The 16,204-nt window shown below is 36.3% G+C and overlaps 1 protein-coding gene across 1 annotated transcript in view; it reads right to left on the bottom strand.

Moving 5' to 3' along the window:
• LOC126470270 (hemicentin-1-like) overlaps positions 1-16,204 on the bottom strand; it is an 808,493-nt gene that overhangs the window by 412,042 nt on the left and 380,247 nt on the right. The window contains exons 24-25 of the mRNA XM_050098010.1: positions 6,672-6,849; positions 4,944-5,038 (exon numbers count right to left, since the gene is read on the bottom strand). Of these exons, the coding sequence (XP_049953967.1) occupies positions 4,944-5,038; positions 6,672-6,849 (273 nt within the window). The remainder of the gene's footprint in view (positions 1-4,943; positions 5,039-6,671; positions 6,850-16,204) is intronic.

A 16,204-nucleotide genomic window follows, 5' to 3' on the forward strand; every position in this document is an offset into this window, starting at 1 on the left:
CTATGAACTTGATTGTAAATAGAACTCTTGAAAGCTGCACAAAACACCACCACCACTGCCACCACCACCACCAAACCAACAACCAACATTAACACCACCAACAACAACAACAGCAATAACACCAATAACTCATAAAATAACACAGCACCTCTCACTGTTGTCCTTATACTTATGTCTGATTGAGTCTTTCCTATTGCCACAATTCAACAGCATCTGTGAATTTAGGAAAACTACAGTCTATGTAACTTCCTGGTAGATTAAAGTTATAAGCAGTCCATGACTCAAACTTGAAACTTTGCTTTTCATGGGCAATGCTCTTGCCGTGTGAGCTATTCAGCCATGACTCATATCAGCCCTCACAGTTTATTTCTGTCAGTACCTCTCTCCTTCCTTCCAAACTTCTGGAAGATGTGCATAACTTTTGGCACTAGCAGACCTGGAAGAAAGTTCACACTCCCTTGCAGAGTGCATGATTCATTCTGTATTTTATCCCACATTTGAAACATTGTTTTGTGACAGTTCAAACCTGGAGTGTCAATAAATGCTGTAATCACATTTTTGCATTGTGTGGCTGCAAAGTTCTTGACTATTGTAAAATCTTTCTTCCCAGCATGATCCCTCTTTACCCAGTACTGACAAACTGGCAGACCTGCTGGTCCACTATTACAAATGTCAGGTGCAAGACGTTTCTCACTGGTTTCAGCTCTTCTATCAAACTAATCATATGCATTGCTACTGAGTTCCAAGGCATTAGTCAACGTTGCCATTTCATTCGACTCTGTGCTGCAAGTAATCAATCATATCCTAAAGTAGGATGTTCTAAATCACTGGTATGGATTAGAGTTCAAGAATTGCCTGACCTATATATCAAGGAGATACTGATTTATTTATTTATTTCTCCACTTGTACACAATATGAAATGAATGGATGTCATTTGAGTGTGTTCACTAATTAAATATACACAAATGCATAAAGTTTAAATACACATAAGTACCATACACATAGTCTAGCTAAACACAAATATCTACAGGCAGTTTTCATTATTTTCTTTATTACATGTTTGCACAGTATATAACTTTATTCCATTGCAAATGTTGTAAACTGTCTCTTGTTCTTACTGCATTGTGTTTATTTACCATCTCTATACAGAGCATTCGGAAAATAAATGTGTGTCACTCTCAGTCACGACACTGTACTATCACTAATACCATTATATCATCTAACACTGGGAAATAACTGCAAACAATGTCTTGGCTTATACACTCCTGGAAATGGAAAAAAGAACACATTGACACCGGTGTGTCAGACCCACCATACTTGCTACGGACACTGCGAGAGGGCTGTACAAGCAATGATCACACGCACGGCACAGCGGACACACCAGGAACCGCGGTGTTGGCCGTCGAATGGCGCTAGCTGCGCAGCATTTGTGCACCGCCGCCGTCAGTGTCAGCCAGTTTGCCGTGGCATACGGAGCTCCATCGCAGTCTTTAACACTGGTAGCATGCCGCGACAGCGTGGACGTGAACCGTATGTGCAGTTGACGGACTTTGAGCGAGGGCGTATAGTGGGCATGCGGGAGGCCGGGTGGACGTACCGCCGAATTGCTCAACACGTGGGGCGTGAGGTCTCCACAGTACATCGATGTTGTCGCCAGTGGTCAGCGGAAGGTGCACGTGCCCGTCGACCTGGGACCGGACCGCAGCGACGCACGGATGCACGCCAAGACCGTAGGATCCTACGCAGTGCCGTAGGGGACCGCACCACCACTTCCCAGCAAATTAGGGACACTGTTGCTCCTGGGGTATCGGCGAGGACCATTCGCAACCGTCTCCATGAAGCTGGGCTACGGTCCCGCACACCGTTAGGCCGTCTTCCGCTCACGCCCCAACATCGTGCAGCCCGCCTCCAGTGGTGTCGCAACAGGCGTGAATGGAGGGACGAATGGAGATGTGTCGTCTTCAGCGATGAGAGTCGCTTCTGGCTTGGTGCCAATGATGGTCGTATGCGTGTTTGGCGCCGTGCAGGTGAGCGCCACAGTCAGGACTGCATACAACCGAGGCACACAGGGCCAACACCCGGCATCATGGTGTGGGGAGCGATCTCCTACACTGGCCGTACACCACTGGTGATCGTCGAGGGGACACTGAATAGTGCACGGTACATCCAAACCGTCATCGAACCCATCGTTCTACCATTCCTAGACCGGCAAGGGAACTTGCTGTTCCAACAGGACAATGCACGTCCGCATGTATCCCGTGCCACCCAACGTGCTCTAGAAGGTGTAAGTCAACTACCCTGGCCAGCAAGATCTCTGGATCTGTCCCCCATTGAGCATGTTTGGGACTGGAAGAAGCGTCGTCTCACGCGGTCTGCACGTCCAGCATGAACGCTGGTCCAACTAAGGCGCCAGGTGGAAATGGCATGGCAAGCCGTTCCACAGGACTACATCCAGCATCTCTACGATCATCTCCATGGGAGAATAGCAGCCTGCATTGCTGCGAAAGGTGGATATACACTCTACTAGTGCCGACATTGTGCATGCTCTGTTGCCTGTGTCTATGTGCCTGTGGTTCTGTCAGTGTGATCATGTGATGTATCTGACCCCAGGAATGTGTCAATAAAGTTTCCCCTTCCTGGGACAATGAATTCACGGTGTTCTTATTTCAATTTCCAGGAGTGTATTTAATTTAAGGCTAACATTTCATAAAATTCATCAATGCTATAGATACTGTTGATTGTAAGATCTTTTTTTTACCAACATAGTTGTGAAATCCTCTTGCGCTTTTGAGGCAAAGCCTTGGATAAAAGTTAATGTTCATATAGTAAACTTTCTATCTTTGTTTCTTGTTTCATACTTATGAAGACTTTGTTTAATAATGCTGAGACTTCAAGTAGCATATGCACTCAAAAATCTAAATGGCTGCAAAAGCTAACAATTTTCAATTCTTCAAAAATTTCCCTACATGGTCCCTTTTTGACCAATCCCATTTTTAATGTTTACAGTTATCTTCTGGAGTTTAAAGGTTAATTGTACCACAAGGATTTTTGAGATGTTCAGAGTCAGTCTTTTCTCAATTAAAACAGATGTATCATCAGGGATAAGAACTGAAGGCACATAAACACCAATGAAAAAGTCATTAACAGAGAACAAAAGAAAATAGGACTGAATACAGAGACATGACAGACACTCTGTGTTGCTGTTTTCTCTTCTGAAGAATAATTTGCTGCCTATGAGGAGATAATTACACTCTGTCTTCTGTGAGATAGATATGAAGCAATAGGCTGCAGAGCAATGTCCTTATTGTTTATTTTATTTCATGGATTGGTAACAAGTTGTTTACCTAGCTGAATGTCTTGGTGAGATCATATGACCCCTCACTTTACTATTTTTGTCTTGAGAAGCACATATCATGTTAACAATGTCACTTACAGTCCCTATAGTGAATTTTTCTTGGAAGAAGCCAAACTGGTTGTGCAAAATAAACTCATACTTTGCAATGGCTGTGGAGATGTGTATAGTTGAATAAATGTGCAACTGTTGAGCAACTGGCCAACCAGATAAACCAAGGGGCTAACAACAGCATCTCCTCAATAACCATTCAGAGAACATATGCACCTCCACAGCAGGCACCTGCTTCATGCACACATGCTGACTGCTGTTCACTGGTGATAAAGACTGGGATTTTCAGACCAATACTGCAACTGGTCATCAACTGAGTGGCAACAGGTGGCCTTTTCACATGAATGATGACTTTTGGAGTGTACAGTGTGAAATATCAGAAACAAATCATCCTGCAACAATCGTTGGAAGGTTCCAGACTGGAGGACACAGCGTTATGATCTGGGAAATGTTTTTGTGGCTTCCCTGGGTGATCTCATCATTCTGGAAGGCACAGTGGATCAATAGAAGTATGCATCTATCTTTGCAGACCTTGTCCATCACTACATGTTTTTCCTTGGCACAATGACATCTACCAGCAGGACAATACAACATGTCACACAGCTCACAGAGTAAGTGCATGGTTCAAAGAGAACCAGCATTAGTTTACTGTATGCCACAGGCCACCAACCTTCCCACATTTTAACCCAATTAAGAATCTATGGGACTACCTAGATTGGTATGTTCGTGCCAAAGATCTTCAACTGAGAAACCTAGCACAGCCAGCCATGGCACTGAAGTCAGCATTGCTTCACATTCCCTTTGGTACCTGCCAGAGGCTCAATGGCTCTCTTCTTGCCATTCTCACACTGGTCCATGCTCCAAAAGATGATTATTGAGACTTTCAACAGGTTCTCACTCTAATATGCCTGGAAGGTGTATATTGCGGAAATGATGCAGCCAGTGGATGATCTATTCTTTTATGCACAGATTTAATTACCTTTCTTGGTATATATAATATAATATTTTCTATGCCACTGAAAAACATTTCTAAACTTTTGAAGGCAACTGAAATTTGTACCAGACCAACACAGATTTGTTTTTCTTCTGGTAATCTGCTACACTGAAATCAGATTTCACAACATTTATGAAAAAGTAATTGAAGCACTGAAATATTTTTGCTGGATCTGGTGAAGTTACTTTCAGGCTTAATATTAGAAATGTTATGGTTACAGACAGAAACATCCAATTCACATTTAACCCTGCTGCGTACTACCTTTGATTTATTTTTATGCTGAGTCACTATTTGACATTTCTTTTGATACATTTATAACATTATTAAACGTGATTTTATAATGCCCTACACATTCAATAAAAGTAATATATCTAATTTACTTACATTCTGTGTGTAGCCACCTTTTCCTATCACTAGAGAAGGCCTCTGTTAATACACCTGAGTAAGATTTCTATGCTATCAGGTAAGAGTAAATATGCTTTCTACCATTTACTGACTTCATTACAAAGTCTCTCAGCATACTGTAAAATGAAATACGTAACTTACCAAATACTGATAGCTTAATTTCTTTAGAACTCAGTCCAGCTATATTTCTAGCGACACATTTGTATGAACCAGAATCAAAATTGTTAGCAAGGAACCTGGAAAAGATAAAGAACATAGAGTAGTCACCAAAGGAAGCTTTCGGAAATTTCTGAGTAGCTGATGGTCTCTAAATGAAATTACAATCAAATAAATATAGATAAAACTTGCTTTACTTATTGGCCCTTTGAACCTAGGAATGTACAATGTACAAAAGAAATTGAATTGTTCCTTAATTACTACACATGTTTCCTGAAACTTTTTTTTTAGCATGCACAAGTAATATCACAGACTATTTGATTAGTTATTAACTATACACTTTACAAACACAAAATTAATTGATGCTACAGTTTTGTTTTTCTAAATACTCTTAGTGAACTGTTACTCTTGACCCAATAACCCTTAAAGGCTGATTTGAAATTATTTCCATCCATTATTATTTTTGTGGATTTGGGCAATGCATTATAAAGTTTGAAGCTAGCATGGAGTTTGCCTTTCTGTAACAATGCTGTATTTCTTTGTTGTAGATGTACAGCATTTATTTGTCTTGTGTGGTAACTGTGTACAGATTCATTATAGGTGATGAATGGTTTGTTACTGTTTAATTTTTCTTTCAAAATAATGGCATTTTATAATAAATCAAAACATGGAAGAGGTAGTATTTTATTTGTCCTAAATAGCTGTCTGCATGATGATCACTGGTTCACCCACTCCATTAGTCTAATAATCTTGTTCTGTAGTCTAAATGACCTCATTCTTGCCTCAAGTTTCCAATTTTTTAGCATCAGACAACTGCAGATAAACAAAGTTATGAACTTGGCAAAGACACCAACTTTGAAAACCCAAGGTTTCTTCACCTACAAAGACATCATAAAGAGTGGTGTAGTGTTAAAATTGCAAAAATACACTTATTTAAAAAGGCAGCTAAGAAGTACCTGTTATGCAATACATTTCATACATTGAAGGATTACTTAGATAAAAAAGAGTAGAGGTTTGATAAAAAAATGTTATACAAATAAATAATAATAATAATGATGATTATAAAACATAAAAAATTCCACGTAACACCTTCAGTTTACGTTTTTCTTCCTTTTTTTCCTTTCAAGAAATACTTCCCCTCAAGCTACGCATAGCACAATACTAACACCTTCTCCTCTTTCTGAGCTCAACATCTCACTCATTATGGATGGATGATGGATGCTGACTCAGTTTTTCAGGATAGCAAATAGGAAGTTGTGGTACAGAAAATGGCCCAGAGATCACCAGTGTGTGTGTGTGTGTGTGTGTGTGTGTGTGTGTGTGTGTGTGTGTGAAGAGTTATGAAACAATGTGTGTATAGTGTGTGCAGTGACTGACAGTGAGATATGAGTGAACAGTGTAGCATTACATTATTTAGTAAGTTATTTGTAAAAAAGTATTGTATACCAGGCGTAAATCTAATGATTGCCTCTAACTAGAAATCTGTAAATATATATGTATACAAATTAGCTTATTTTAAATTGATCTGAACTTACAAATACTTTGACATGTCCTATATCCTTGTAAAAAGAGATCTATGGGTGAATAAAGCTACTCCTACTCCTACTACAACAACTACTACTACTAAAATACTGGATTTGGCATAAAGAGGGCTGTAATGTGTTAACAAAGAAATGGAAGTCCACACATATATTTGTTTACCTGAAAGCTTACCTCACTGTTGAGTTATTATCAAGGAAAATTATATCTTTCTTGTAGAGGGTAATTGGTTGTTCATTCTTAAGCCATGTAATTACTGGGCTTGGTATACCCTCTGCCTTGCAATTTAATGTTACTATTTGGCCATCAACTGCACTAATTTTTGTTGGCATATTGCTGATCACAGGTGAAACTGTAAATTAAATTGAGTAAAACTGTTTTGGAATTAATTCTGAGATTAACTAAACATTAAATCAAAAAGCACTTTAACCAGTGGATATATGAAATCAGTAAGCTGCAGGTTTATGAGTTGATCAGTATATAGAACTTCTCAGATCTGAGGAAACTGCTATAATGACACACATTCATGTTAAAATTTCACTATGCAAAACCACTATGTAAGAGCAGGTGTGCTATGGCTACTTATCTTGTCATTCATTTCATTTTCACCAGAAAATGAAATGTCAGCTTGAGATCACACACAAAATCTTATATAAGACAACACATATCATGTTTTGAGGAGAAAATGATACCAGAATGAATTACAAGCAAATAAGAAAAACTTATCTGGTGCCAGATATATGGTACCTTTCATGAACAGAATTGCATTTTTCTGGCATGTAGAGGAATGAACTTATGGAATGTAGATCAGTCAAGGGCTAAGCAGGAAGGCCTCAAACACTTAGAAAGTTTGAAAACTGACATCTGAACTTTTGCTACAGTCTCAGTGCTGATTTTCCTATAGGCGACTCCTGTTCTGCTGTTCATACTCACAAATATGGTACTGTATGACTGTCTCACTTAGCCTTTAGTTCCCTCAGAGAATGTCCTCTATTTTTTAGGAGGAAAGTGGATGGAGATAAATTATTAAAATGTGATGTAATTGCTTCCAACGTTTATATTTTGGGCCTACTGACCAGAAAAAAGGTGAAATCTAAAATAACACAGATTCATAATAACTGCAGCATGTTTAAGTGTACCAAGACAGATGCTGAAAAGATTATGCATGAAATGAAATAGCATGGCAAAAATAGGTGAACACATTTAGAGATGAGTAATGTACATAATCAGCAGTATCAAATAACAGATGAAGAAGAAATCTTGATGAGAGAAGTAGTGTCATACCACACCTCTGGTAGATTATAGAAATTACTTCATACAGTCAATCAGAGTCAATTTCATTAAATTAGGGAAGTGTAAAAATTACAGTATTTACAAGGGCAAGATTAGATTAGATGTACTTTTTGTTCCAAAGATCCAGAGTGAGGAGGTCTTCAAGGTTGTAGAACATGTCATAGAAGAAAGGATACATAAAATATATTTACAAAGAAAAAAGCCTTTGCTCCTGTATCTTCCCCAGATCCCTAATGAAATGGTCCTCATGGATGTGGAATAAGTAAAAAATCTCAAGCACATTTTCCATTTAAAATGTAAATAAGAAACTGGCTGCAAAACATTTAAATTTACTATCCACTGAGGTGTGTATGATAATTGTAGGCTATTGTAGACATGAATCATCAAAGGGAAAACCAGCTGCAAAACTTATTTAGCTTGATCAAATTACTGCACTTAAGATGGACAGTAGTACATTACTTGTCATTATAAATAATATATACACATCAGCCAGTTTTACTTAGAAATTCATCAGTGAAACAGAAGGAGATGGCTACCAATTAATCCTTTAAGCACATCTTGCACTGGTCTTTATACATAGTTAAACTTTTTATGGCTGCAATTTATTGAAAACATATGTTCCAGAATAATAGGAACCTTCTGGACCAAATAGTCTCTTTAAATCTTTGTGAGGACTGTTCTTATTTCTTGTATTGATTCCAGGAACTGAGACACTGACTTTAAAAAGAGATATATTACAGCTACGCAATATAATTTTTGATGTTTACACAAATTTCACCATTCTGGAAGTACTTTTTTTGTTTTTTACTTATTTCAGATCTGTTACTAGTTTTTTTCCTATCATGTACAGTTTTTCACAAATCAAGTAAACTTATTACAAGTAAAGAAAATTTTATTTTAGTAAGATGGCGGCTAGTGTAAAAATTCGTTGTGCTTGTCCGAGAAAAAGTGTGAATTTTGCCGTGAAAAAGAAAAATTGTGACAGTTGTAAGGATGAAATTACAAAGCTCAGCAAATGGGTGTCTAGTTTACAATTTATTATCAGTTCCTTGAAGATGGATATCAAGAAACTTAAAGAAGAAAAAAGTGAACGGAACATGAAAAACTCGCGCCATGAAAGTACGAATATGTCGGAGAATTGGACGGAAGTGAAGTACAAAAGACGCAAACAGATAATACAAGATAAAGAAAACGGTGAAAGAAACATAAATATAGTGAACGAAAATTACTTTCAAGCACTTTCGACTACGGATTGTGAAAGTGAAGTTAACAGTGCGAGTGTACCATGTGGAAAACCAAACGACTTTGTGAATAAGGGAAAACATGGAATATTTCAGCAGCAGTTAAGTAAAAGATCATATGCAAAAGTGCTCACAAAAAATCTTCCACCGCTAAGCTGCTCTACTGAGACAATATCGACATGTGTTAGCAAACAAGACACAATAAATAGTGCCAAACAAGACTTCGCTTACTGCAAAGGTAGGCAGGAAACAGGCAATCTCGGAAGAGCAAGTACCGGTAAAATTGAACTGTATGCCGACAGCCAAGGATGAAATACAGCCGCTGAATTTCGGCGTACAAGTAGTCAGAATTTTAGTTTTAACTGTACAATAAAACCAGGAGCAAAATTCAGTGCTGCTACGTCAATGAGTCAAGAAAAAATTTCCTCATTGAGCAAAAAGGACTTTTCCATCTTCCTGGCGGGATCAAATGATATAGCTAGGAACGAAAAAAACCATCTCTTAATCTCGCTGAAAAGAAAACTGTATGAGCTGAGAGGAACAAATGTTATTGTTTTTTCAGTGCCACACCGTTACGACTTGATGGAATGGTCCTGTGTAAATAAAGAAATTGAAACTGCAAATAAAGAGATGCAAAATATTTGCAAGCGGTTTGAAAATGTAACATTTGTGAACATCAGCAATTTAGGGAAAAGATTTCACACAGCACATGGTTCCCATCTAAATGTACTTGGAAAAAAAGTAATAGTAACAAAAATTTTAGAACTTGTAAATAAAATCTCAAATGTGCAGTGTGAAGATAGAAAAGTCATACCTCTCATGGACAGGAAGTGTGTTTATCCAGTAGAATCCAATGTGAAATCTGATGTCAGTGAAGCTACACCCCTCCAAGACAAATGTGAAATTTTATTAATGCAAGTGAACACTCCAAATGTTAATAATTCACAGAAAGGCACAGCAGTTATAGAACAACAAACACCAGAAATAAGTGAAACAGCAGCAGCACCATCATTATCAGCAGAAGCAGCAACAGCAGCAGAACCAACAACGACTGGAGCAGCAACACAGCAATGCTTAAGGAGGAGCCAAAGGAAAAATACATCTGTGTCATTCAGTGATAATTTTTTATGGTTTCAAGCCAAGAAGAAAATAAAAATGTGAAAAACCAGCCTGCTAACTCACAGATAAGTCACAACAACATCCTATTTTTAAACATTCAGGGTCTTGAAAATAAAGTTGAAATTCTGGAGGAGTCATTGCCACAGAATAAGTATTCTTTCTTATGTCTATCAGAACATTGGCTTAAACCAGAACAAATACAATACTATGTACCAGAAGGTTATAAATATGGAAACAGTTTTTGCAGATCTCAGTACCGTAATGGTGGTACTGGTATCTATGTTTCAAATGAAATAGAGTGTAGAGAACTAGATCTTAGTTGGGCATGTGTAGAGAAACACTTTGAAATTACCGGGATCATATGTGATATGATGAAACTTATCATAGTATGTATCTACCATTCCCCTGACTCAGATGATAAAACTTTTTTAGATAATTTAGACAGTGTACTCTGCTACATAACGAAATGGAAACAGTATGTAACTGTAATTGGGGGAGACTTTAATTCAAGCTTTGATGTAACATGTAACAAACCCAGTGTAAATAAGTTACTGAATATACTAAGGCAGCACAACTTCCATCATGTAAATTCAGAACCAACAAGACTACAAGCGTGCTTGGATAATGCTTTTGTCAACTGTGCTCGTGATATGTACTCCACCAAGGTAAAGGAATTTGTTTTCTCAGACGACTCCATGTTAACGGTAGAGTTAAGACATTTTATAAAAGGGGATGAGAGCAAGGCTGCACAAAAGTTAACAAAATCTAATACCTTAATATTAACAAAACACAATCTCATAAAACTAACACACCAGCTGAGCATAACAAACTGGGACAAATTATTTCAAAACTGTGATTCCAGTGCCCAAACAGTTTATGAAACATTCCACAATTACTTAGCAGATATTTTAAAAGCCCATCTTGTTCAAAAGAAATACCATAAAACAAGAAAGGGTAAATTTTGGTACACCAAAGAACTGGAGAATCTAAAAAATAAGCTACTGCTGTTGAAGCGTCTTGCCAAAGTAAACAATTCTAATGAAATTAAGGATCTCGAAAAAATCACTAAGAAACAGTATAAGAAAGAGTTGCGATTGGCGAAACTAAGATACAACACAAATTTCATAAAAAATAGTAAAAACCAATTCAAAACAGTCTGGTCAGTAATTAATACTGTTAAAGGTGAAGTCAGAAACTTCGACAAGACAGTCCCAATACCAGCAGATACATTCAATAAATATTTTGTAAGCTGTGCTGATGATATCAAAAAGCTGATCAGTAAACCCAATGTAACATGTATAGATTATCTGAAGAGAGCAAACCTAAATCATAATAGGGCCAGATCATCATTGAAACACTTCAAAGAGGTATGCCAACATGAAGTTCTTAAAATAGTCAAAGAAATGAAAAATTCATACAGTACAGATATTTTTAATATGTCAAACAATCTATTGAAAGAAATCATACATTACATTGCAGCACCATTAACATATTCTATAAACCTGTGTCTGATAGAAGGGTTTTTTCCTGATCCTCTCAAACTATCCAAGGTAACTCCAGTCTTTAAGAAGGGTGTCAAATCAGATCCTGCAAACTACAGACCAATTTCACTAATTCCAGTACTAGGAAAAGTGTTTGAAGGCATAATATATAAGCAGATGTATGAGTACCTAGAACTAAATGGTATGTTAAGTACATCACAGTTTGGTTACAGAAAAGGAAGGTCAGCTATACATGCCATAGAGCTCTTAGTCAGAGACATTTCAGCAGCATTTGAGGACCATGCGCACGCACAGGTAACCTTATGTGATCTGAGCAAAGCTTTTGACTGTGTTGACCACTCACTTCTGCTCTCTAAACTTGAGTACTATGGAATATGTGATAAAAGTTTAAAACTCATCAAATCATACCTCAATAAACGGAACCAGGTGGTGAGTTCAGGAAGTCATCTGTCGAACATACTCGAGGTTCAACATGGAGTGCCACAGGGATCTAAATTGGGACCACTTCTTTTCCTTGTACACATAAATGACTTACCAGGAAATATAGATGTAAAGACATATGTACGCAGATGACACAACTTTTCTATCTGTAAACCATGTACTTGATAACCTTGTAAGTTATATGAAATTGGCAAAAGAAAATGCAACATCATGGTTTAATGCCAATGGTCTGCTATTAAATGAGGAAAAGACCCAGAATATGTGGTTCAGTCTATCAAAGACTACAAAAATAGAAAAACAAAAGGCAAAGTTTTTAGGTATTGTACTTGACAACAGTCTAACATGGAACTCTCATGTTGATCACATAGTGGTTAGGTTGTCAAGAGTTATGTATTTGTTGAAGAGACTGACGTGTTGTGTGACATTTGAGTATGTAAGGACAGCATACTTCGCCTTTTTTCAATCTGCTTTAAGGTATGGGTTAATACTCTGGGGAAACAGCAGAAAAATAAATGAAATTATGGTGATCCAGAAGAAAGCTATCAGAGTAATGGCTAAGGTAGATAATAGAACACATTGTAAACCATTGTTCATTAAATATAGAATTTTAACAGTAATTAATTTATATATTCTTGACAGTGTTAACTACATACTTGCTGAACTACCTAATTTAAGTGTAACAAATGAAAGGCATGGCTACTATACAAGAACATGTACTTCTCTGCTGTTGCCACAAAATAGATTAGCTAAAACTAACAATAGTCATAAGTATATGGCAGTTAAAATATATAACAAATTGTCTAAAAATGGGTCAATCAAGCCTGACAAATTATTTAAAGATAATGTTCATAACTTCTTGTTAACTAATCCATTCTATTCATTAGGAGAATTTTTAGAAATGCCCAATATCAACTTAAATACGTAAAAATTTATTTTGTAAAATTAATAGGTTAAGTGAACTGACGAAGTCTATTGCATGTAACAATGCTGAATGACTAATAAAGAATCTGAATCTGAATCTAGTTGGCTGTACTCACTGTTAGGTGGGAAACTAGTTCATTGTTGACATGCTATAGTGTCCTGAGGTTATATTTGCACTGTTAAATGTAGTAACCAAAACATATTGTGTTACATTTGTGGAAGCTACATAATTTCTAAGGACATTAATAGTTTTGTGTAAAATGTCTGCTATGCATACTTTGGTGCACACGTATTGAGGCACTGAGACTACGGAAAAATGTGAAGAGAAAATCAATGACCTCTGCAGCTCCCATGGTTTGGAGGGAGTTGCAAAATCATGAATATGATTGTTATTTATGGAAGTCATAACACAAGAAGTAAAAAGGATATAAAATGTCTTAACATCAATTATGATGAATCACTCCATATTCCAATTCTGCCTACCATTCTTGATGATTTGCTACAGGACAGCAGCTCAGAAAATGAATGCAACAATGCTGACATTAACAAGCCAGAACTATTTAGACAAAATGGACTTAATGATTTAACTCATAAATTCAATCTGACAGAAGATGCCGCCAAATAGCTTGGGTCACAACTGAAAGCAAAAAGTCTTCTCCTACTTGAAGTGTCATTCTCTTGGTACAGAAAGAGAGAAAATGAATTAGCACAATTCTTTAAAGAAGAAGGTCATATAATTTTTTGTTGTGATATCAAGGGTTTATTGATTTGTCTTAACATTACTTATGAACCAAGTCAGTGTAGGTTGTTTATTGATTCACCAAAACATGGTCTAAAAGGTGTACTTTTACATAATGGAAATTTGTTTGTGTCAATTCAGTACACCATAAAGAGATGCATGAAAATCTCAAAGCAATGTTGAAATACATGAACTATGAAAAGCATTCTTGGACAACATGTGGAGATTTGAAAGTAGCTGCCATGTTACTTGGCTAAAAATCTGGCTACACAAAAACGTTGTATTTTATTGGTGAGTGGGACAGCCAAGCCAAAGACAAGCATTGGCCCAAAAGAAAAACACTCCAATCCAGTTGTTTATCTGTTACAGCTCTTTATGCTTTTGTAATAAATTTTGAAGACAGAAAGCATGCACAGATCTGATTATCTTTCATGGGTCACATCAACTTATAGATGTTATCGATGACTAAAAGACATTATTGATATTAAACTTCTTCCAAGGTTATGTTTTGCACATTGTGGCAGTGTCAAAAACAAGAAAATATACATATATACTACTCTGTTTGCCATTTATTGCTTACAGATGAAATTGTTTGCAATGTCTGAAGAAAATCAAGTTTGGTAATTGACATTTCATAAGATTACTCCAATTTTAACTGTTTTTTTATGTCAATACATTGTTAATATATACCACACTTTTTGTACTTTGATTACTGATCACTTCATTTTCTATAGGTACTGGAACTGCTTCACAGACCATAGCTTCACAGACAGCCCGAGACTACTTACACTTCAAAAGAGAATCATAAGAAACATGTGTTTAGTCCAAAAAAGAACATCATGTCCCTCATTATTTAAAAAATTAAAAATACTAACCATTCCCTCTTTGAACATCTACAAAATGTTTCTTTTCATATACAAAAATCAAAACTCACTTGATAATTTTCATTTCAACCACAATTACAGTACTCATCACAAAAACAGTTTCAAACTTCCCTCTCATAATTTAAAACTTTACACTCAGACACCATTGTATACAGGATTAAAAATTTACAGTAAATTAAATAACACAAATCTGTTAAATGTGGAGTCTGACCCATTAAAAAGATTTTTATTTCATCCACTATTGGAAAAATGTTATTATTCAATTGAAGAATTCGTGCAGCACAGTTTGGCAATTTGAAAATAAAAGAAACAATAAAGATTGTGTATTGTTTAATAAAATGTTAATATATTGTATAAATTGTATTGCAAGCTGCAAAATGACCATAAGTGTTATATATGTTCTTGTTAAATTATTCATGTCTAAAAATTCAGAAATGCCTGCTTAAATATGTTAATTATTATAATCTTACTTTTTTTTAAATAATTTGATGTGTCTCCAGTACGAAAATCTTTGATTTGTTACTGTATGTTATGAGACAAATAAAATTAATTCTACATTCCAAATAAATACAGTGTCATCAGTTTCAGGCTCCTCATCTGCTGCACTAACTGTTTATTGTGGAGGACACATGCTGCAACTGTAACTGTGGGATTTAGTTTTATTCTGAATCCTAAATTAAGCAATTGGCATTTTGAACAATAACATAGAATACCAAAGGAGAAAGAAGTGGCAAGCAGAAAAAAATCCCGAGAGCTGACAAATGATCAAACATGACTGTACTCATGGATACAGCCAATGAAACGATTTTCCATTGTTCACTGGCTGATATATATCAGTTACCTAATTGACCGAGGCCTACATATTCTCTCTAATAACTCTGTTCATCAATGTGTATGCAGCGGTGATAGCAGCTTAAGCACATGTTCAGTAGTGGCAGTAAAAAATTCAATAAAAATTATTTAGATATTGCTACTCAAGAGTACACAGCATTTATGTAAGAGCTGTCCAGTTATTACTGGCTGCTTTTGAGCTCTATGTACTTAACAGTTCACTGAAAATATTTTGAATTTCCCTTTATTAATCTGCCACTAATAGTCCATAAACTGCCTTCAAACTTATCACACTAATTGTGAGTCTACTTCAAGAATTATTTTGAGATCAATTATTATCTGCACTCATTACTTACAAACTTGATAATCTCCTTAACCTAACCTTACAGGTCAACAAAAATATTTTGAGTGTCAGTTGTGTAGGAGCAGCATATACAAATATTTACTTGCCATTTTAGTGTTGATAGCAACTCCATTATTATCAGCTCATTTTCAACTTGTGTTTTTTGTTCTTCTAATGTCACTAGTTTGTGAACTGACATTTGCATTTGATCTTGAATTGATCTGCAAAATTTGGCTACTCAAGGATGGCCCTAGTGAATAGTTCTATACTCTGAGTCTGGTGTGTAGTCAATGCATTCAGTTTCATCTTGATCTAAGATGATTTTCTGCACTAATCTCAGATTAAAAGCATTATACAATTAACCCATATGTGTACTGAGAAACTATTTCAGTC

The sequence above is a fragment of the Schistocerca serialis genome, chromosome 3 (assembly GCF_023864345.2).
Source record: "Schistocerca serialis cubense isolate TAMUIC-IGC-003099 chromosome 3, iqSchSeri2.2, whole genome shotgun sequence".
In the NCBI taxonomy this organism is placed as follows: Eukaryota; Metazoa; Arthropoda; class Insecta; order Orthoptera; family Acrididae; genus Schistocerca; species Schistocerca serialis.